This window comes from Taurulus bubalis (assembly GCF_910589615.1).
Source record: "Taurulus bubalis genome assembly, chromosome: 14".
NCBI lineage: Eukaryota > Metazoa > Chordata > Actinopteri > Perciformes > Cottidae > Taurulus > Taurulus bubalis.
Genome location: NC_136602.1, coordinates 10,833,848 through 10,858,187, shown reverse-complemented (window position 1 = coordinate 10,858,187; position 24,340 = coordinate 10,833,848). Strand labels below are relative to the sequence as shown.

The 24,340-nt window shown below is 40.1% G+C and overlaps 1 protein-coding gene across 2 annotated transcripts in view; it reads right to left on the bottom strand.

Annotated features, from left to right (window-relative positions):
- LOC306747145 (cGMP-dependent protein kinase 1) overlaps nucleotides 1-24,340 on the bottom strand; it is a gene marked incomplete at both ends in the record, with an annotated part of 79,760 nt that overhangs the window by 39,332 nt on the left and 16,088 nt on the right. For both annotated transcript variants that reach the window (XM_079230162.1, XM_079230161.1), the window contains one exon: nucleotides 10,003-10,116. In XM_079230162.1, coding sequence (XP_079086288.1) covers nucleotides 10,003-10,116 — 114 coding nt within the window. The remainder of the gene's footprint in view (nucleotides 1-10,002; nucleotides 10,117-24,340) is intronic.

Here is a 24,340-nt window from a genome sequence, read left to right as displayed (position 1 = left end):
CAACTCTTACTTTTGAGGATTTTATTGCATTTGACACAACGAGAGTTCTCAGCATCTACTGGAGTAAAATGTAGCCTCACTTTTGATATTTTTCTTCTCTCTGCCGTGATGTGTCTCACGCTGTAACGAGCAGGAGTCAGTGAGTGTGTAGGAGTAGAGAGAGAGAGAGAGAGAGAGAGAGAGAGAGAGAGAGAGAGAGAGAGAAAGAGAGAGAGGTTTGCAACTCAGTTTTTACGATTGCATTTTTCAGGTAACAATCAATCCTTCGTAAGGGCAAAGGTCAGTCACACCTCTCTCAGATTTGCTCAACATAGAGTGAATAATTGCAAAATTGTATGCATCCTTGAGATATCTGATCTTTGCTTTGGGAAAATCAAACTAAACTCCACATTAACAAGCGTCTTGTTTCACACTGATTAACTTCAATTCTTGACGTGTTCTACATTGTGTGAGAAACAGCTCGCTTACAGAATATTTGCCCCAGTTTCGTCTATGAAGGATTATGTTTCATGTTCCTCCCAAGCATCATCTTCAAAAGATCCCTATATGTATCTGAGACCCCGTTAACACTTATCATTTCAAGTGTCTTGTATCTGGATCAAATCCAGTTGAGATTTAAGCCCGTCCATTGACACCGTGCCATATTTATGCACCTCGGTTGGCCAGATCATAAATCTGATTGCAATTCATCTTTTCCAACAAATCCGCTTGTAAATCTGGGTCAGAAATACCAAAAGCCATATATTTCGCACTTTAGCAGGTTAGTTACAACCCGGGAGAGAACCCTGGGGAGTCTACGTGTAGTTACACGCGGACAGACGAATGCATTAACACCTTTACAACATCAGGCTTGAATGCATCTCCGGAGACGGTTTGAGTAAGCCAATAATATTATTTACATTTAGTAAAAGTTTCAGTGGGTCGCAATCTGCAACCTCACCCCTAGATGCTGCCAAATAATACACTGCACCTTTAAGTGACTAAGTGTAAATATTGCGTAAATATTGTATAAATACAGTATATTGTACAATAGTTCTTTTGATTGACTGACTGGCTGTATATTGCTGCTTTCTGAGGTTGCCTCTCTGGGTGTTTTAACCTTTCAAGTCGTCTAAAACCCCTGAACAGCCTCTAGCAGCGGGATCACACCTGCGCTCCGACTGAGAATCAGGACAACAGCAGCAGCAGGGACCCTCAGTCTCGAAGGCACACACACACACACACACACACACACACACACAACATTTAACACTAGGCACTTACATACAAACGCACATACAAATTAAGATGCCTTCATCCTACTAAAAGAAGCTACATTGTCCTGTTTCCTGTTGGGCTTCCCTGCCACAATCACCATTTTCGCACTACATTTCTTGCTGAGCTCTGGCAACAGTGTTACCATGGCAGCCATGGAAACAGAGAAGATTTCTCTCCCGCTCCGTCCCACTGGAATTCTATCGTCTTCTTCTCTTTGTGTCCGCTCCTGCCTTTTCTTTGCTTCTTAAATGAAACCCTTTACCACACGGCATGTGGCTCCGCATACATCTGCACGGGGTGACGGAAACAAAATGATTGCGTCTCAACTTTTGCGACAAATTATCTGAACAAAATTAAAGACACACTAAGAGTCATTAGTATTTTCTATTGCTTTGTGCCATTTTAGATGTGTTTTCTCTGTTTGTCTAATTGCTTGTCTGAATTCCGACATGTAAAGCATACTGTTTGATATTTCTCTCATTTTTACATTTGAATGTTTTATCTTTTGAAGCATTTGCATGTACGTCCATCTCTCATTTCCCTGCACTTGGTTGTGCCTCAAATTGTGTTGAGTAGCCTCCAAAGACCCAGCAGCAGAATAGATGGTTCCTCTGTGCTTCTTGTTCAGAGTACACTCATAGCTTTCCTGATCCTAAGAGCTCTTATCACCAACTCTTCACAATCCGGCTTTGCTGATGGAGCGCAGGACCACACACACAGCCCCCTTTGGTTTATAACAAAGAGTTTCATTTGTCCTTTCTCTTAAAAGCTCAGGTGGTTTTGAACCTCCAAGATATTCATTATATACAAATTTGACTCTAAGCATACTTAAATATACAGTATATCTCTGAGGGCATCTGCCAATTTACTCAACAGTGCAATGTGTACCATCTTCAGCACAAGAGTCTCATACATAGGGGAACTGGACTAGATACTACAGTTTCAAGTTATTTATTGTCATATGTATAACTACTGTGGAGCAGCCGTTGGAAATTCAATCTTAAATCTCAGGCTTCTTCCAACAATGCTCTTAAAATAAGTATAAAAGGAAAACGTCACAAGTAGAAAAAAAACAGGGATCAAATATTTAAAAACATATATAAATAATATACATTTGTATAGTATAACTTAAATAGAATACATTGTAATGTAAACAGAAATGCAGTAAATAATGATAAGTGATTATATACTGTATATATTCACCTTTATGAATTACTGTAATAACAATCAATCAAAGATGTTTACGGAATGTATACGATATATATCATATCATATTCATTCTGCTAGAAAACATGTCCAGCTGATTAAATACAGACGGCCCATTCTCAGCTTATAGAATGTTCTGCATGAAAAGGAATAAAAGAGGTTAACGGCTGCAAAGCGGTTCAGCAAACTAATGCTTACGCTTGCATTATAATTATAATTATCAGCAAAATAATGCTGTATGCTAGAATGTTAAACGTGGGTTATGTTGCTGCTAACGGTTTGCTTATTATTAGAATGAATTTAAGACGACACTTCCTCCAGCATATTTCCTTTGTTGACATGCACAACGTGTAACATTGAGGAGGACACATAGCTGTTTCTAATATTCAGCTGAATGTATTGACATATTTCAAGTGCAAAGTGAAAGTGCTCATTCTGGTTTTCACAGAAGCACAGAAAAAAAAGCACAGAAGTAATGCCTTTTGTTTCGGAGGTTGCTTTTATATTCTGCTCTCACTTGATTTTAATCACACTGAAAACAAATTGTATAAAACGCTGCTGTTATTCCCTGCTGGCAAGGCAAACAGCCGGTGCTTGATATTCTGCGCCAGATTCAACACGAGATTAGTCCCTAAGAGAGAGAGGAGGCCAAGACCAGGTCCTGATGTCGAGGAATCATACTGCTGGGTCAAAGAAAGGCTGGAGGTGATCTCACAGTTCATTACCGAGCGATGTGAACAAGGTGAAGTGCAGAAACAATGTTTTCTAAATAGTATGCATTCCTTTACTTTGAGAGTTCAAGTGTACGAGACCAAGAGGGCACACTGGCAGCTACACAATCAAAATGTTTTATTATATAAACACAACAGAGTCCCCAGCTAAGGCCACCATTCTCCACCAGTCATAATGTTTAACTTGGTGCCTGGTTCTCCAAGGAGTCATACCTGCTACTTATCTAGTTCTGCCAAAACAAGGTTCACTGTGAACAAGGCGATTCCTGAGACTGAGCAGACATAAGCTACTACACACACACGCACACATTTACACACACTGGCATGCACATTTTCCTCCCTTAGATTGATTAGAAAGACTGTTTGCTCAATCCCCAGCGGAAGGAAGGGTTTTAAACAGCTGAGCTATCATTCTGTCACAAAGGCCATTCTCAAAAGTCTCCAGGACAATGCTGCTGCTGCTGCTGCTGCTGCTGCTGCGGCTTAATTTTCTTTCTGTGATACCATGATACAAAGGGCTTTTTTTAGTAACACGAGTGCGTGCGTGCGTGTGTGTGTGTGGACACTGATGCCTAAGCACTGGGCCTGTGCTAGCTGTCAGGTGCTGTCTATAAGGGGTTTGATGGTGCTTACAAAAGCTTCTAACATGCGGCAGGTGACGCTCACAGGATTGAATGCAGTAGGGGATAAACAACAGGATTTTGTTCACAAGGACAGACAAAATCAGCACGGAAAAAAAGTTCCCCGTAATACCACTAACTTACAGACGATGTGGTTTGTAAAAAGGTCAACATTGACTTTAGGTTTCACGTTGAACAAAAACTCTGTTTTACTGGGTGAACGTCCCATGTTTGATCCCTTGCTGAATCCAGCCACTTACGTGAATCAGCCACACGCTCAAACAAAGAAAAAAACAACTTAGATTAAATCACATTTCTGTTGAACCAGACAATTGGTGTGTTCACCCAACAAAGGATCCTGGATGACTTTCCAATTACACGTCATTTTAACACAATGCCAGCCACCACCATCTAATGTGCTGTCAGCAGGTGGTGGTTATTTCAGATCAGGCTGTGGGAAAAAATAAAGACGACAAGTAAACAAGCATTTAACTCCTGGCAGAACAGCTTTTAGGGCTCTATATTCATGAGTCCCACTCCTCAACATGTAGACCCTTATGAACATAAAGCCTGTAATCCTAAATGACAGATTCAGTCATGCCTTGGATGGCTGCCAACTATATTAATTAGGAGTTTTTAAATGTCAAATAATAGGAATCATAACAGAAAGGAAAGGTCAATTGGAGATACATATTTGATAAGCATTATATAATGTATATGCATGAACTGGTTGGCATTGATATGCATCTAATACGTTTATACATTAGACAAAGTACATCAGTGATTTCCAACCTTTCAAGTGTGATGCATCCCTTCATCAACCACCAGTCAATGTAAAAAATGTTATAAGACATGGTGAGAAGAAATGTTAAGACTATTTTTTCCTTTTTTTTCAGTAGCTTTGGCCAAGTTTGAGTGGCAGAAACCAAATGTTTCAATCATTCTGTTATTTATTTAGACTTATTTGCATACTTAGTAACTACTTTGCACGTATTCTCAAATGCACCATGTGGTGTTACGGTATGGTCACAACTGAGGGGCTCTATTATAGCTGGTAGTTTTTGGTTATTGTGGCTGAAAACACAGATATGTGGCTATATCTGTTTGATAAATGGTAATTTCTATTGAGTTGAGTCACTGGAGAACACGTAACCATCTTTCACGGCAATACATTGTCAACATATAGGAAAGAATAACACTATGTACTGACATAATTAATGAATTAATTAATTAAGTAATCATCATTCAAATTGACTGTACTAATAAATAAATAAATAAAGAATTTATGAAGTGACCTTCAGGATGACAACGATAATACTAAGCCACAAATAAAGTTGTAGCACTTTAGTAGCAGTTAAATGGAACTAATTTATAGCACTCTGTAGTCTGGCTTTCTTGAAGAAATTGTACTTTCTTGATTCTTGTTTTTCTGAGTTATCCTCTCATGGTTGAATGCACTTATTGTAAGTCACTTTGGATAAAAGCGTCAGCTAAATGAAATGTAATGTTTAACATTGTTTAAAATATACAGACAACAAACTCCATTTTGACTTGTTTGGTGGGCAAAAAACTATCTTACCATGCAATCAGCTCTCATTAACTTTCCAGTCCATTTAATACGACCATTTTCTTAGCCATGCTCGATTCCCCCCGATACCAACAGACCACATGCACCTTTGAACAGCTGAGGCCTTGCTGTTCTCGAGATTGCATGTGAGCATGACAGGGATGGCGTGCCAGTGAAAAAACTGGCCAACCCATATTGGGACATTGAACATTATGAAAATAAATACTTGTAAAACCTGACTGCACTATATAACATTCGCTCTGTATGCATGTGTGTCTGAGAGAGTGAGCAACAGTCTCTGTCACTCAAAGTGAGAAATATGTGTGAAAGAAGTGTGAAATGAGTGTGAAGTGTGTGTGTGTGTGTGTGTGTGTGTGTGTACTGTGACAGTAAATTTGATGGGTAGAGCTGAATAGGATTTCCTGCTGCGTTGCCCCCCATCTCATCTGGTTCCGCCTTTAAATGCTCAGAATACATCTTAACGTGAATTATAAAGTTGTTTTTATTCCAAAAGTACAATTTAGTCACATGTTTAAGCATTCATGTGCATGTGCAACTGATAGCTCTGCTGAGTTCCTGCAGAGACGCCGGAGACTGCTTTACCACCACGATCATTAAGATGGAGCACACTGATAATCAGTCTCACTGATTAAATTAGTAGTGACTGGCAGTGACCTCACTCTCTTAGGGAGGACGAGTCCAAAAACAATGTCAGGATTCCCGACACTCGTTTGGAGCTACAATAAACAAGACGCTGCATGTGTGACACGATCTGGGATCATATTTGTTAGAGCCATAATTTTTTTCTTAGTTTTCTATTTTATTTGCGAGTAATAAAAAAAGACTATATTTTATGTGAAAATTAATTATTTACTGTTGAAAAAAGTTTTTTTTTCAGACAGACCTTGAGATGTGGTTGAAAGCAAGAGAAAAAAAGCTAATTCTTAGGGGGTAAAAGGTCTATATTTATAGTGAAGAGTGTGTAATAAGGATCACCTCTGCAGATTCTGCTTGTAATTGGTTAATATTTAGAGCAAGTACGTTTCGAAGAGGTGACGCTTGTTGGCAGATTTAGATGAAACTACAGAGCCTGCAGAGTAAAGTTCACTAGTGGTTGACCATATATAGTAGTTCTGAAATAATAAATAAATTAATAAATAAATCAGCAGAGTAATCTGCAACTATGTTAGTAATTGGTTCTTTGATTAAGTAATTTTTTTTCCATCAAAAATGCCAGACAGGTAGTTACAACTTCTCCAATGTGATCCTTGTAAACTAAATATCTATAGTTAGTTGTAAAACAAATGTTCTAAAGAGATTTGAAGATGTCACGCGTGGGCTGTAGAAAATGGTTACAGATGTTTTTCTCTATTTTAAAGAATTGAGAAAAATAATTGACAGTGTAATCGATCATGAAAATGGTTGCTATTTGCAGAGTTATACCATGATTTTGATGTTTGCAAATATATTCTTGGAAAGAAAAGCCTGAGCCACAACAACACAATCAAAATATTGCTTTCTTGCTGTTGTCATGTGTCGCAGTGATGCTCACCACAGTCAACTGCAGCACAGCTTTATGCCGCACCATGCTGAATTGCATCCTATTATGCTGTCTCAGTCTTCATGAGAAAGTGACATTTTGTTGCTATAAAAGAATATTTTTTAGCAGAAGACCTCTGCACACAAAAAAATAATTTTGTCCTGCTTCCCCTGAGGTGAGTCCCTCATTTTGTTGTCACTGCTGTCCTGTATTTGCCAGCTCTCTCTTTTGTCTCTCACTCCCAGCCCTTTCTTACTCTCCAATCTTCAGCCAGCATCCTCCCAATTGTTATCGTGTGAAAATGATCTGATAAGAATTTGATGGCAAGGAAAACATTTTTCTCTCAGGCTGCATGTGAAATCACACCTCAATTGCCAAGACTGGCAGAGCCAAACCTCCAAATGTGTCCACAACTCTGCACTTAAAGTGTCTGTATCCTGAAACTAAACAAAACATATTGATTGGTGGAGCTTGTTGGGGACAAAGCGCTACTCAAAATGCTCAAGTCAGGCTTACTTTACAGGATCCATTTCTCTTGGGAGAGTCCAAGCAAGCGCTCACATGGAAATCCACTAAAGGCTGTAAAGGAGGGGGGTTGGTGGAAAGCAACTATCTTTGTCAGTCCCTGCAGGGATTTGCATGATATGCACGAATTAATACAAATTCAATCAATCTTCATATTACTTTGGAGAGCTTACAACTTTGTCTTATCCTTGCAATACATCCACTTTGAACCCTGTAACTGGACTAACAATTGCAAATTTTTCCGCAAAGCGGTCTAATACAAAGATTTTTGAAACAATTATAAAACCAAAAACGGATTGATTTTGTGTGTTATTTGCTTGTTTTACTAAGCCTTCTGTCTGTATGTTATTCTAATTTAATAGACTACATCTGTCATTTTTCACTATAAATTATGGATTACTGCCAACCATTTTTCAAAAGTGTGTTATTCCTTCTTTCGAAGCGATCACTGGTTTCTATTCATACCAGTATGATTTGACAACTTCCATAGAATTGAAAATAAAGTGTGTGATAGAAAATCAATCACAGTGAATATTTTGTCTGCTTGTATTATCGTCACAGTCATGTCAACATTGTTGCAAAAGCAAATTGATTTGGAAAGCCAGCAGACAGACACTCGCTGTGATGGATTTCCAAAATCTAGCAAGTTTCAAGTCAGTGACTTTCTTAATGTTCGGAAATGAATAGAAACCAAATGATGCCTGGAGGATTATAGGAAAGATGCAATGAAAAATCTAAAACTCTGTGCTATTTTATGGAAAATGGTTGGCACTCATTTAAAGTTAATGGGCCAAAGTATGCTGGTACGACACTTTAAGACTAAAAGCAGCTGGATTACAACAGTTCAAGCTCATTGTACAGTTGCTGGAAGGAACTAAACCATGTGTTCATGTTACCTTGAGAATTCCCATCAAATGTTAAACATTTCTGACCACAAAATGTTGCACACTGCACCACAATTGAAACAAAAGAAACAAAAGTCATCATTATGTTCAAATGATAACTGCAAACAATTTCTCTACATTAGTTATACCCAATAATGGCTCTTCATTGTTTCTGTGAATTGTCTTAATAGACAACAGCCTCCAATAATCTCTTCATTATCACAGTTAGCAATAATGTCATTACAGAGTTTTCTTTGCAGTTAATCATCTAAATTCTACTGAGATGTAATTCTCCATGTATATGACTGAAGAAACCATGCAATGTATATTAAGATTACAGTGAGGATATATCCTCCTACAGTGTTGCACATGCAGATCAAATTAAGTTGGTTGATTAGAAGCTGATCCCCCATGCACACTCATTAGGTAGTTGCATGATTTAAATTAGAAGCCGTCACTCCTAATATCTTATATCACGACTGAATTCCTCGGTACCCTCTTGTGTAAAGAGATACATTAAAACAAAGACAACCACCCTCTGAGACACTACCACACTGACCCTGGTCGACTGTAAACAGACTTCTGCTTATATAGACAATTACATCATTTGTTCCACGCAGAGTTTTATTCAGCCGCCACATCACCAGCAAAGCGCTGACGTACACTTCTAAAGATCGTGAAAGGAAGTTCATGCCGGTGGGCCGTGTGGCAAGCAAAAGAATTTGCAAAAAGAAAAAGGCAGACGCAGTGTCGCCGGTGGGAAGGGGAATATTTGATCCCTTAAGAGCTGGCTCATCTCCCTGTGGGCACCTGTTGCCGTAGCAACGGGAGCCGGGAGTTTCCCTCAGGTTGGCTGGTCAGCGGTGGGGGACCATAGGACATGAAAGGGGTCAGTAAGGGGAGTGCGACCTTGCTGCTATTAACCTTGGTTTCCACAACACTCCAACTGGCGCTTCTTCGGCTTCGTCTACGGCCCCGAGGGACCCCACCTGCCATCCATGCAATCATTCATACCTGGGTCACACGCAAAAATAAACCACCAGTGTGTGGAATTATTTACCAGTTCAATGGAGATTAAACTGAATTAGGATACCGTAAGCGCCAGCACTTACCCAGACACTTGATTTGAGCTGCATTTTTCTGCACAGAAACGCTTTCACCCATGACACATTATCTCACCTTTTTTTCCATTTAATATTCTCTCCAAAGACGTATTTCCAGCTATTCCCTATTTCCTGCCTGACATAAACACACATAATTCATCCTGACACACTCTTCTAACACGCTACGTCTTAAATGTGCGTAGTCCACCATCTGTCCTGTCCTTTCTCAGTCTCCTCTCCTTACTCTACACGGCTGAAATCAGTCTGATAGACCACCTACTCTCCCACTGTGCATCCTTCATAGATGAAGCTTCAACACATGACACGCGAGCGAGGAACAATGCTATCTGTGCGTGACAGTTTGATCCTCCTCTTTGTGTCAGCGCAAGACTGATACCTTACAGGCAGAAATACCCCTAATCCTCCACACCGAGGGAGCAGATTTCAGTGGACGAGTGTATGTGTGTGTGAACAGGTGACATGATCTGTCACCTGGGGGACCTGTGGACATTCTACACAGAATGATGTGAGCACTTTGGATGTTTTTCCAGGTGTCTGTGGAGACTCACTCTTGACAGTGGCAGTCCTGGTGCAGTTGTAGAGAATAGCAAGCTCTCCAAACACCTTTCCTGGCCCCATGGTGCAGAGCTTCAGGCTCTCCTTCGTCACCTCCACCTTTCCATCTGAAACATGCAAAGAAATACAGGCAGGCCGTTAATAAGCATGATGCTATTTAAATTGCACATTCCTTTTTCCGCGCGATTACCCAAGTGTGAGAGTCCTCTGCTACATTCAATATGTACAGCAAACAAAATTTTGGTGATGAAATGGAGTGGATGATAGGCTTTTGGTTCATTTTGGGGGGCAATCAGCAAGTGGCATTGACTCACTGGTCTAGAAAAAAATAGATTATTTTGCAATGGGGAGTTTCCAAGGGCCTCTGGCTTCCCACCAAGCCTGTGTGGGGTTAGGGTTATCAATGTGTGAAAATTCTGTTTAAAGCTTAACACTCCATAACTCACAGACACAGTATGGTACGCCTTAAGGTAAGGACTGGTTCAAACACACACAAAGAAGGCTCTAAAATACAATTACTGCAGTATGGATTGATTCCCATAGTCACCATTAAGATTAGATATATTTCTGCATTAAAAAAGCATTATATCATTTCACTTATTTTGAACTTTGAAATATTTTATATATGTTAAAAAAACAATTAAAGCTGGAATCATGCTGCGGCGGAGACACGGAAATGACTATGCAGAGAAGAGGAGCCAACGTGCACACCTCTCAGATCTCAGCAAGCTGACAGTTTGGTCCTTTTCTTTATTTTTCCTCCACCACAGTATTGTCCCAACTGAGCAATATTATGGTGAAATGTACACAAAGCAGAGCATCGGAATTTTAAGTTCAACGCACGTCATATCGTTTCTCTTCCTGTCAATGACTCGTACGTTTATGTTTATCCAAATTCTTTCATGTTGGATTTTCACGAATGAAGCAGCTTATTTCCACCTTCACCAGGGGGGTTATTACATGCACATTTACTTCACATTGTGGTTTGCTAAACTATGATACTGCTTCCTAATATGTACTTTATTTACTTTACGCTCCCAATCTGTACAAGCATAAAAGAAACACACACATGAAGGTGTCTGAATATCACCTGAGTAAAGTATGTTCGTAAACGTGCAGCCCAAAGAAGCTTAATTCCAGTTTACTAAAGCAAGTAAATTCATATTTTTCTTCATAACACTGTAGGAGGCTCGATGCCCCTGTGACTGGGATTTTACTGCGGCCACTGTGTTTAGAAAAGCTTCCTCAAGCATGTCTACTTTCCTGGAAACTCAGCATTCCAGCAGGACCATAACAAAAATCCAAAAAGAAAACAGTCAAAGTTGGCTGTAGGCTACAGGTGAAATATGGCAAGATGATAAGAGCAGGTGAGTCATCCAGGGAGGAAACAGTTTGATACTTTATCTTGTTACAGAAGATCGTGAACTCCTTTGAAAAAAAGTCTCCAGAAAACTTGCCATGTGTCGGGACGAATTATTTTCTCCACTTTGTATTTGTTCAACCTTATTGGAACGATTTTCCTCGTGGTAAACAATACATCATCCATTAACACCCAGAATGAAACCATGCATGTAATCTGTAGCTCTTAAACTGTGTCATCATTTTACTGTCTACTTCCCCGCTGTTTTAACAACAAGCCATGCTTGAAAGCCTTTCTTTTGTGTCTCTGCTTCCTGCAACACCATTTCCACTCAAGGGGAGGAATGGCTGGAGATCAAAAAAGCTGGGATGTCTCACCATACAGCTTTTTAACAATGTGCATATTTCTTTATTATCAACTGAAGAGCTTTCGTGACTAGATTAAAAAAACTCTCTCAGTTTAGTTTGGCTCATATTCACCGGACTCCTTTCAGAAACCCGATGTGAAACACCCATTATATATTCACTTGATGTGAATCTAATAAAGGACAGCTACGGGTGCTATGCTTTTGAAGTGTGTTTCTCGGTGCACAGATACAATATGACAATAGTCATTGTAGATTGCAGTATCTTGCATCTTGTTTTTCGCAATCTATTTTCTACTCCATTCAAACAAACTTGTGTTTCTGCTTTCATGAGCATAAAATAGACAACTTCCTGCACATTTGGATTTCTCGCAGGAAAAAAAGGGAATGCTTGTTCATTAGAGCAAATGTAGAAATTCATTTTTGTAATGTCAATCAAGCTTTGCAATGTCTATAATGACTGTTATTATTGAATCGACGAGCATAACAAGTATGTGCTAAACTAATCAATGGACTGTGAGGGATGTTGAGATGATGATTTGAGTCGTCACCTCGCAAAGCAATTGAGCCCCTATTAAAAATATCTTAAACCTCGGTACAACAGATAGTAATGCCAATGTTTTTCCAGTTTGAAAATTATAAGAGAAGACAAAACCTGTATGATTGTTTCGTCATCTATTTCCAGGTGTAGAAAAGGATTCATACTGGTTTCTGTGTGAGGGAGGAGACTGTCCATCAACAATTGGGATCCCTCTTTGAAGTGCTTATTAAGCCTTGCCATATCACAATAAGCACACATGGTTGGCCTTGATCCATCAGTAGCAACATGGACATGTTGTTTCAGGAGAGAGAAACAAAGCAAGTTTTGGCAGTGAAATTGATGCAATGTACACTGTTTTTCTAAAGTTTGGGATTGCCTGCCACAAAAGCTTGATGTGGTACAGTCGGATGTCTGAGACAAGGACTCAATATGCTTTTTAATTTGTTAAATTGAATTAAAACGCCTCATTCTCCCAGGCATGTAACACTTTGGGGACATTAACTAAAAGTACGTTTTAATGCTTTAATTCTTCAGCTTTGGGGGCCAAGACGATTTCAAATTTAAATAATACATTTGGTGTCTAAATAAGACGATACTTTATTATATCATTGAAGGAAAGAAGAAAAACATTAAGTGACTCAAAACTTGTGCAGTGTATTTCTATGTCAATACAGATAATGGCTGTCCTTGTCAAAAGGACACAAGACACAGAACTTCATTAAGTGCAATGAAGGGCGGTCTGAGGTTTAATAACAGCAGTGTCTTGTGGATGGGTTCATGTAAGGACAGAGGCAACCATACATAAGGGAGCAAAAACGTAACGCTTGACTATGGACAAAGCTAATAATTTCCTGTGGATGGCCATATAATTAATCCTGAGAGAGATGACTAGTTGGTGCACAGTGCTTGTTTTGGATGAGTCGCTGGCTGAAGGCTGTGAGGGAATTGCTAGGAAATTAATTAATCCAATTATTAAATGATTAGCAATTTATAGCAAAGAAATTGCTATTTAGAGGTTCCCATGAATCTATCCACACACAGCAACATGTGATCCAGCTCATTTGCTGTGTTTGTATCTTTTTTTTAACACTTCTTTATTACAAGTCACCTCACATATGCAGGTTCTACTCAAATAATATTCAAATAGCAACACCAGAGGCCTTTTCGGGCAGTCAATCTAATATCAAATAACAGAACATTTGCATCTCATAAAGCCATTTAATAACAGCTGTTTACTGTCCTATGTGAAGGCAAATTCCAAACGCGATAAGAGGAAGAACAAAAAAAAAATCGAAATGCATAAAATACCACCTGTATGATGTTAACCGTCATTAGGGCTGTTTCCTGTCAATGTATTCCAGCACATCTTCTTCCCCTGAGGTGGTGTAGCTGTGTTAATGGCTGATCATTTGAATGCACACAGCGGGGCAGAAGGACGAAGCAGACTTGCCTCTGGCTCAAGATCAGATGCCATTCTGGCTGCATCCCAAATCATAAAGCTGCTGTCTTTTGGGTTGACTTTATTTCACACGTGCTGACGATTTCACCGATGAAAAGTCAACGCAAATGTGCTCCTACTAACCCTCTGACAGGAGTGATTTAAAAAATCCTCTGTGACCTGAAGGATATTTTACCAAATTAAAAAATATTTTCTATTCAGATATCAGTCTTTTAGACGAAACCTCATGGCTATGATTAACACGGTTAGATTAAAGATAAAGGCATTTTTGTAATGAGTCTACTCACAGTTGTGCCTCTGTGAACTGCATGTAACACAATGTTCTTAAAAGGACCTCTGTTGATTTCCACGTTAAGTCTTTCACACTGAGGTCACTAGGTTGCTTCTATAAATAAAGTTGTAGGGGTCAGGCGCAGGATACGGTTTAATTCTTACTTCCCTTCTTTCATTGACAGTTTTTATGCTTTTCAAGCAGCACAAAATGGACATCAAGAAACAGGATGTGGGGGAGTTGGAAATCCCTACAGGATAACACATAACCACCATCCCGTCTTGTTGGGCCATGTTCTTCTGACACTGCTCGGGGGTCTGATTTCCCCGATACTATCCCTATCCATTAGAGCAACACTGAAAGTAGATCAAGCAGAACAGTGTTGCATCCTGTTCCCACTGGACAAATGGGGTCATTACCACTGAAGGTTTTAGGTGGTACAATTCTAAAGTTAACACTTCGCTAAAGAGACTTTAGTTGAGCAATGAATGATATGTCTGTGAGAAAAAGCGTTGAGTTCTCTCTGGCAGTTTGAATGGTTTTGTGGAGGAAAAACCACGAGAGTCGTCGAGGGTGGGATCTATTCATCAGGGACTGAAATAGCCTAATCTGTTTTTTATTGGTTAAAAAAATAGACGTAGTTTAAAAGATCTCACAAATAGCAGCCCATTCAACCGTTTGACTAAAATAGGCCTGAATTGGTAGCCTTTGATTGTGAAACTGCTCTGAGCTGTTATTTGCATTTTCACCTTGTTTTTTTCCTATGAACACAATGTGACCTCTAAAAAAAACCTTTCAGCAGAACTAATATTCATAGCTGCCCAGTCAAGAAAAATTGCACACATGAATCAACAGAGTGGGCAGATGTCAGAAAATTAAAAATAAAATAGATCTCAAGATGAAAGCAACAGCTCTTTGTAATTTCAGAAGAAGAAAAAAAGACATTCAAAGAGCTGGATATCAAAATTATTGTGTTTGGGTTTGAAGCTACTTAATGGCGTAATAAATGAAAACATTTTTATATTTAATTGGTCATTCCTCCTGATTACAGAACTGTGACCTTGCAGCATTCAGGTATAAAGCACGCTCCTGGCTCCAGTTAAAAACGAAACAAACCCAAGTACGGATGTAAGCTAGAACCAATAGCAAGAACTAACACAAAGAAAGAGAGTAAGAGCACTGTTGTGTTATTAATCAGGGAAGAGTGGCTCAGAAAGGGAGAGACTTGTATTGTGTTTAAAGCGCCCCGGTGCTGAAAATGAAAAACACTGAAAGTTGCTGTTTCAGAGAATCCCTCTGTGTATAACTGCTGGCTGAAGCAATACAAGCAGCAGGATGATTCATAGCTGGTGACCGCCAGTGTGTGAAGTGTGTTGTCTTTGACTTGTGGAATGTGAATGTTAAACTTTGAGACAGTGAGTGGTTACCTCTGTACCTGACACACGCCGGCGTTGGTGTGTATTTTGAATGGGCAGCAGCAGCAGGGTGCAAGTCTGCTTTCACGGCTAACAGCGGCATCCTACTTTAAACAATAAAGCTGTACCCTACGCTGCAGGCGGCTGCTGCTATTTAGTCTATTCATATCATCGCTTAGCGGAGGTATTCTTCAATTGTTTGTTTATTTATCTTTTTTTTGTGGTCAATTTGAATATTTTCTATTTTTAAATGATGTCTTTTACTTTGTTTGTCACTCACTAATCACCAAGCCAAATCAATTGAATGCGTAACATGAAAGGCAATAAAACCGTTTTCTGATTCTGATTGTAGCCTAAAAGGTCCAATGTGTAAGAAATGGACAGATTTTTCTTTTTAAACATGAATGTTAGTTCATCAAAAATGAACTAACATTATCAACTAAATGTGAAAAGGGCACAGTTTAAGTCAAAACACATCTACGTATTGTGTTGAAGAAATATCTACTGAAATGTGCGTGCTAACCGATTTGACCCAGCCCCTCATGTCTTGTTACACCACCCGTTCCTCGAGAGGCGATGGTGAGACACTGTAGTGCCAGTCTGCCCTCAGTCACGAGAATGAAGGAGTAGAGCTGCACAGAGGGCTTGTCATTAAGAAATCCATGGTCCATTGTGAAAGTTAGTTTATCTCTCACCGCCGGGAGACTGCTTTGCTGAGAGGAGACCGTGCTGCAGCTACCCCAGTTGGCCCCTGGTCTCTCCATAGTTCACATGTCAAAGTGTCCTTGAGCAAGACACTGAACCCCCAGTTGCTCCACGGGCGCCTCACGGCAGCTTAAGGGGATTAATAAAGGATCATTTCTTCTTCTTCTTTTTCTTCTTCTAGCAATTAGCTCAAATTAAACACAGGGAATCTGACCACAGGGGACTGCCCCGCAGGATCAGCAAACCTTCTGTAGCTTCCGTTGCACAGGTTAGACTCAGCGCTCCACCAGCCCAGTGTGACTCCTAGCACTGCTGGCTGAATTTGAGTTGCTGCAGCCGCTGCTGGGCTCCGTCCCCCAGAGCTGCCGAGTGCTGACTGCTCTCCTCCCGGCAGGACGAGATAAAGGTCGTTTACTCGTTTCTGCCCCTCTGGATTCAACTCCGGTCAGTGGCACAAGCATATAGATGGCTATCAAAAACAATAGGCTGACGTTTTTCAGCTTGGATTGTGTTTGTTTTTGAACTGCCGACCAAAGTGAAATGCTGCCCACGATTTCTTTGTAGACAGTTTTTGTTCAATTACTTTTAGAGAGGAATTCATTTAACTTCATTATTATTTTGGAAGCTGCCGTTTCTGGTGCTGTTCTACCGAGAGGTGTTTCTAATATTTGGTCCACCCCATTTATATCACTGAATGCAGGTTAAATAACAGAAACATCTCAGTTGAACAGCAAAACAAACTACAGCCTTCAAAAATACCATACACTTGTATGAACACGTTTTATTATCCAGCCAAGGCCATTGAAGTAAGATACTAGTCAGCTAAAATTGTTATATTAATTATGTGATACTGTTTTTCCATTCTTTAAACTTTGAGCCACAACCCGCTCCATGATGATGTGGTGGAAAGCTGCAGCCTATAAACATAAAGCCAGTTGGATGTTTACCCAGAGTCCTCCAGCCCTGTTCCACAGAGCAGCACGTCTGCATCATCTCCCAAAAAATGCCCTTGTTGACTGTCATCAGCTGTCTGTCAACAAACGTGTGGAGCAGTCTGTCTCAGCTTATGCAGCTTCTCAAATCTGGAGATGGAGGGAGGAGATTGCAGTTCCTATACTGAAATCCACTTATGTTGAAAAAAGTGGTGCCAAAATATTTTAACTTCAAGGTTCTTTGTGAATAGCATTGGTCGCTGTTGTGGTCATGTCAGTGTTTTTCTCAAAACTTCCATCATCGAGGTAGAAAAGCAGAGTAGAATCAAGGTTCAAAATACATTTCTGTCAAACATTTGCTGACTGACTAGTGTTGCACAACATTCATCTGTTATGGCTGGAGTGCACTCAGTTTTTGTGCCACCATTCCTTCTAAATTGAAGAGAGCAGACAGTTACGTTCATATTCACCGCTTTACATGTTGGCTCCCAGTTCAAACTAGCTGATGCGAAAACCCTCAGGAACAACAAAAGGCAAATGAAAAGGCTTTGAAAATGCAAGTGGGGTGAGACATGTAAGAAGGCAGCGCTGAAGAGAAACAGAGAGGAAAGCAGGGAGGCAGAGGCAGAGGCAGAGGCAGGGAAGCAGAGGCAGGAAGACGAGGACGGACACCTGATGCTATAGATGAGCGATGCTGAACATCGCATCATTTGAGATGAGAGCAATTCACATCTTTTTTTCAGTTCATCTGAGGCACTGCAGTTTCTGTACAAGTGGTTTGTGAGACCTAAAGACACACACAAAGTGTGTTGACGATGGGATATGGGGGCCAGCTGGTTTCATCCTTTTTACATCATTTTACCTTAGAGACAAGGACTCAGCATGAACGCTCAGTAGGTACGCGTCTACCTTTAGAGCCTTTCAGCCTCACACTCAAGGCTTCTTTCACTCAGTAAGAGTAATAGGACATGTGAGCTGAGACAAGACAGTTACATTCCTATGTCTAGAACCCTGCTCCTATCTCTTCGTTCATTCAAACATTATAACAGTCCTGGTTCCCTCCCTGCTAGTCATCAAACTCTGATTATGGCTGCTGTTTTGACAAGCTGATTGATAGCTTGAGCAGGGGGCAGTGAAAATGATCATTTTGTGTTCACAGGCGAAATCACTGCGTTGTAATTAGCGGTTAGCGTCCACGCCATGTGCACATACTGCAGCGTTTCTTTTATGCAGACCAGACTTAATTAGACAACGTCAACATCAGAATACAAATTAATATGGCATCTGAAGTACTACAACAATGGGCCTCTCTCATATCCGCAGCCTCTTCTCATTTCAGTAGCCGCTGTGTCGCTACAAACTTGAGAAGGCATTAACATGGAAATTGTTGTTAAAGTGTTGGGGACACAAATATCTTCATAAACATACACATTGAATATTTCCATGCATAAAATGACACGAATAAACAACAAGACCAGGTGCTAGTCACGCCTGCGGCTCTGTGAGGCTGTACTGCACAGAGTTAAATGTGAACCAGCAAATTTTTTTGCGGAGCGGAATGACAGTGTTCTGCATCTTATTTAGCATGTTAGCACTAATTAGCACTTAACACAAAGTAAAGCTCAAGCTGATGGGAAAGGTCATTAGCTTTGTAGGTATTTGGGCATAAATATTCAGACTTTCCTCCCCCTGACTGATTAAAGATTGCATGCTGCTTGATGGGCTGAAAATTGTTTAGCTTTCTTGGCTCATGTAATCAATTATAAAATCTCTTCATTAAAAATGCTTTGTTATCAAGCTTGAAACAAGGCTGTTTTTCTTTGTGTCGGGAAATGGTGAGATAATTAAGTTAACAGCTATATGATCCTGTCAACTTGTAACAGTCAATTGTACTTTGCACAACACAACATGTGAGAATGCCAACGCTGGAGTGGAGAGAAAAGTTGAGAGCAGGCATTCAAAGTAACAAAAAAAAAATATAGATCAAAGAGATGAATTTTAACAGAACAGACTCAATAAAAAAAGTCTGCAGTCAGAAAAGAGTAATTTAAAAAGAAACCCTTATCTGAAAGTCTCCTACCTTGACTCCAGAAGCACTGATTGATGAAACTGGCCTTTCCAAGCTCGACGTATTCAGTTTTTCTCAATAAAAGTAATAAACACAGACCAACTTTGAAGGTTTGACATTGTCGCACTGTCCTCAGGTGGCAATGTGGTTTAAAGCCAGAGCGAACAACATTTTCTTTATTTCTGCAGCTATTTCAAGTGCCTACAGTACGTGTGTGTGCAGTGAGCCAATGGAGCAAATGCAACCCCATCATTTAAAGCAAAGTCATAGTTTTGCAACCGAACGTTTTGTCTTTTTTAAACATATCAACATACAGTCCCCGCAATCACGTGAAAATATTAAAGTAACCTAGGCATGGAGATGACCATTTCAATATTGTCAGCAAGTAACAAAAACAACTAATCATACATTTTTGAAGATCAAAATTGTCTCTGATCTTTTGCCCCACAATGCTTTGGCTGTCAATCACAGTCTGTCAATCCACAAGAGTCTGATTGTTTGCAAAGGTAAGAAACATGCCATTTAGCTTCACTGTGATCATGGACTGAAAACATAACATAGGAAAAGATATGCTAGCGTATGTTGAATGAACCCGCTTGGCCCACTGACTCCAGTCAAACGTTAAATTGTGTTGTCGAAACGTCGGCTAACTTTGCGTGCCAGCCCACCGAACATGAGCTCGATGAACAGACATCATTCAGCTGTGGAGATGGGAAGTTTGCAAAGGAGCCGATTCAAAGAATCAGCTCTTTAAAGTGTTACATGGTTATTTATATTCTGCTATTTTTGGTTTTCAAAGCATCCTCTAACTATCTAATCTTGGCAAGTGAAGGTGTCTGTTTTTTTCTGACCAGGCAGTAGAAATGCAGGAAATTTGTTTTAAATAAAAAACAAATTCAGGGACCGGACCACCGAAACCCCCGCCAATGATGTATCTTTCCAAGTCTGCTGCCCCATTTAAAAACATTACCAGACGCCCATGGAAGGGGAGGGATTCATCCATCACTGTAGCAGAGCATATTACGTGTGTCCAATCTTGTATCCTCAGTGTAAACCTCAGCAAACACAGCTTATCCAGTCACAGTAGACTCTCAGCATCACTCCAAGTCTATGGCCACCGCCTCCACAAGCACGCACACACACACACACACACACACACACACACACACACACACACACACACACACACACACACACACACACACAAACGTATGCAATACCTATCAAAATCAAAGCAATGAATGGACTTTAAAAAATGACATTTGCATACTACGTAATGGTGTGTGTGAGCTCTTTTTGTCCGTGTCTGCCTTTCCTTTCTCCTCCTCCACTCCTTTTGTCACACACACACGCACATACACACACACACACACACACACACACACACACACACACACACACACACACACACACACACACACACACAAAACACACACACAGATACACAGACACTCATCGTCTTTCCAGATGAGGAACTCTCAAAAGCGTTTTAAACCACAAAGGAATGATGAAAGCTTGAGGATCATTCACAAATCACACATTAATTCCTTCTCTGATGTGTATTCATCGGCCTCTGACAAGAGGAAATAAAGATCAATTCTTATTCAAAGAAAAAAAAAAAAAAGGCCAAGAGACAGAATAGAAAGGGGGTGGAGAAAGAGCATCAAGGGAATAGCAGAATGAAAATGAGGTAAGATGGACAGGTGGGTGGGTGAAGAGAGAAAAAGAAGAATAGACAGTTGTGGAAAAGTGGAAGTGATGAGGAAAGAGGTGAAAGATGGTGACAAGAGAACAGATTGGGGTCAAAGTCGGTAAAATGTGAGGAGGAGTGACAGAGGGGCAACTGGTGCATGTTTCTGGTTTTGTATTTGAGCATTTTGAATTAATAACTTGAACCTGTGTGTGTGACAAAGGGAAGGATGAGGGCATATGAGGAGAGACACTTGCCAGAAAGAGTATTTTCACTATAGGTGTTCAGAGCAGATGGTGCACTGCTCAGCGTAGGTGAGGTTATTAGTCTGCAACACACGCATGCACAGCATTTGCACATAAATGACACATTAGCGGACGTTATATTCATCTTGATAGAGGTATTTCAGATCATTAAAAGCTCTCAGGAAATGCTGGAGGATGTTTACCTTCTTGAAAGCCAACAAACCTCCCGTGAATGTGGCGTAGCGTGTAGAAATCTGTCCAACTGTTTTCATCTCTTCTCGCCGCTTTTCATGAATAAAAAATACATTTCTGATATTGCGTTGAACTAGAACGCCTTTGCATCAAGTTCAAACTCAGCTTTGAATCAAAAAGCAACTGGAAAAGATTTGAAAATGTTTTTAAATTTCACTGTAATTGATTTTTCATGGCTGAACAGTTGCCAACAGTCATGTGAATACAAAGGAATACACACGCACATACACACGTGCTGTATATATTTCTAAAGGTGCCAGAGAATTAATGTATATATCTCTGTGACATTTCCAGCTGCAGCAACATGGAAACATGTCATTACACGTGATTCCATTTAATAATGTGCAACTGTATCCCCTTAGTTCCTCTACACTTGCTTCCATTTCATTAGAAAAGGTGGGCAACCACATTTAAGTGGACAGATAAAGGGCTACCACCTGTGACAGTTACTTGTAACGCGTGGGAGATAAATAGGGCGTGTGTTTAAATGTCATTTCAATTACAGACCTCTCACCTTTCCCCAGATGACGCCTCCATAACCTCATTAGGGTTATCATGAGCGCCGACAGCCTTGAAGTGTGCCAGCTACAGTATGTGTGACTCACTAGAACTAGATGCAAAGGTGTTCTAGTTCAACGCAATATCAGACATGTATTTTGTATTTATGAAAGGCGGTGAGAAGAGATGAAATCGGTGGTCATAATAGTATTGCATGCCATGTTATTAAGAAAAAAACACACACACACACACACACACACACACACACACACTATCAATCCTCAAATTGATTTCAGTCCCAAGTAGTTGACACTGAGTTCCCTTGAGAAGCCTTTTCAGCAGGCGGGCTGAGTTTGAGCCTCAGCAGTGGGTTAAGGTTCATTATTGAACTACAACTCGCCGTTGCACAGTGCTGTCAAGATACAACGGGCAGCGGTTGTTGTATTGAATGTGTGCTACATGCTGTATTCTCTGGGGCCAATTAAATCAAAGTCTGGGAGCGTTATTCTTTCCTGAGCTGCATTAGTTAAGTTGCCAGGCAACAATGTGGTGCAGTGGGTTTGTGCGCTCACATTTCTGCAACCCAATGCATTCTCTTTTTTTTTATATCAGCTCATTAATATGTGAATATATCATAATGATCTGTCGATCAACAGCAGTAGCTACAGTAGTAATTTGCCTCGTGTCCTCTCACACCTACAGTGTGACACTGAGTCACGCTCAGGTGCTCCTGTTGATTACATCTTTACTCCCTGCTCAGGATGAGGCAGGTGATCCCCCTTCACTCCGCCTCATACGCCAGTGAGCACAGAGGGCATCTCTCCACCGACTCAAACCTGTCGCACAGTGAGAGGACGAGTCCGGCTGTCACGAGTCTCAGACAGAGACATCCATCTATTGTATTTCTGACAGATTCTTTAACAAACATTTGACACCGGGTCAGCTCGTAGACTGGTTGGCCTTTTGGCTGGTTGCCATTAATTTCGGATGATTTTTAGGTTGAAGAACTAATATATGTTATACTGGTGCTGATGATGAAGTATAAAAATGAGTGTTGAGGAACTCTGGAGATTTGTTTTCATGTCAGGTTTTAATAACTTCGCCTGTAAGGTAGTGTACAAGGTAACAGATTAGATGAAGTGCTAGTGGAAGCTACAGGGGATGATTAACAGGATAAAATACGCCATGAAATGAATTGTAAACAGACACATATGCCTCTCATTTCCAAGTGCTGTTTCTATTTGATTAGAGATGCAGGCAAACAGTGTCAACGCTCACACACAACCATGTCTTGAGTGTCAAAGAGTCAAAAACCATCAAATACTCCCCTTCGAAGAAAAATAGTAAAGAGTCACAGTGGGTAAACATCGTCATTCATTGTTATTCAGAGGTATATCTCAGCCAAAAAAGTAAAACTGTACTGACAGGAGTAGTTTGGAATAAGTCTCAAAACAGCACATTCGTTTCTGTCACATTCAGACATGAAAAGGATGCCATTTAATCCTCACTTAAACTTGAAGTTTTTTTGAAGACATCTGTCAAAATATTATATTTGCTTTGCCTAAGAGCAGGTCAAATAAAATAATTGGGACTCTATTCAATTTGTGTAGAGAAAGTGCCAAATCCTTGGCGTCTCCTCAAATCCCCTGAACATCTCCAGCTGAATAAAATGGTCTTCAGTGCACCCATGGTTGCATTTGATATGGAAACCTGTCAGAGAAGCTGTCAATGTACTGTGAACACCTTCGTATATGGAGCTGACTCATACTGTAACATTAACACTCCTTCTCCTCACTTTTCAGTTTGCCCTCCCGGTAAATGTAGTAAAACTAAGAACACATGAGGGCAGACAGCTCGTTCTCCCTCAAAGATAAACAGTAAAATATATATAATGTGGTGTCAATATTATGCCTGCATCCTCCAGACCAGGCATTTGTTTGACTACGAATGCATTTGTACTTGTTTCCTCAAACAGGCTAAGAGAAAGGGGAAAAAAAGCAAAGAAGGAATCCTAAATTAAATTCATACCATTCACATATAAATGCAAAGCTGGCAAAAATGAAACCTAGTTAGGAGAGACCTCATACGTCCTGTTATTGCGATAAAGCTGGCAAAAGTGATCAGAAAATAATTCCTCTCCAAACAGTAGTTATGTGCAGACAGAGAAGTACAACCCAGATTTGTACTCTGATATTAACAACATGAAACCATTTAACTTAACCATCTCAAGGCCTATGTCTAGACAGAACTAGAACTGAAGTTGAGCTGTTTTAAAAAATGCCCCAAGTTCAGTTGTTCCAACTTCTTAAATGGGGATGAATTAAATCAAAATGTTAAATTAAATACAAACATATTTAAATAAATTAAATTATGAATCAATAATGAAAATAGTCTTTACTCGCAGCACTACATATACATATTTTGTAAATGAAACCTAAAGCTAACCTTCAGTGCTGGTAGATCAATCAGTTATCGTAACTCAATCTTAAATTTTACTTCAAATGTGAGCTTATTCCGGTATTAGCTTAAAA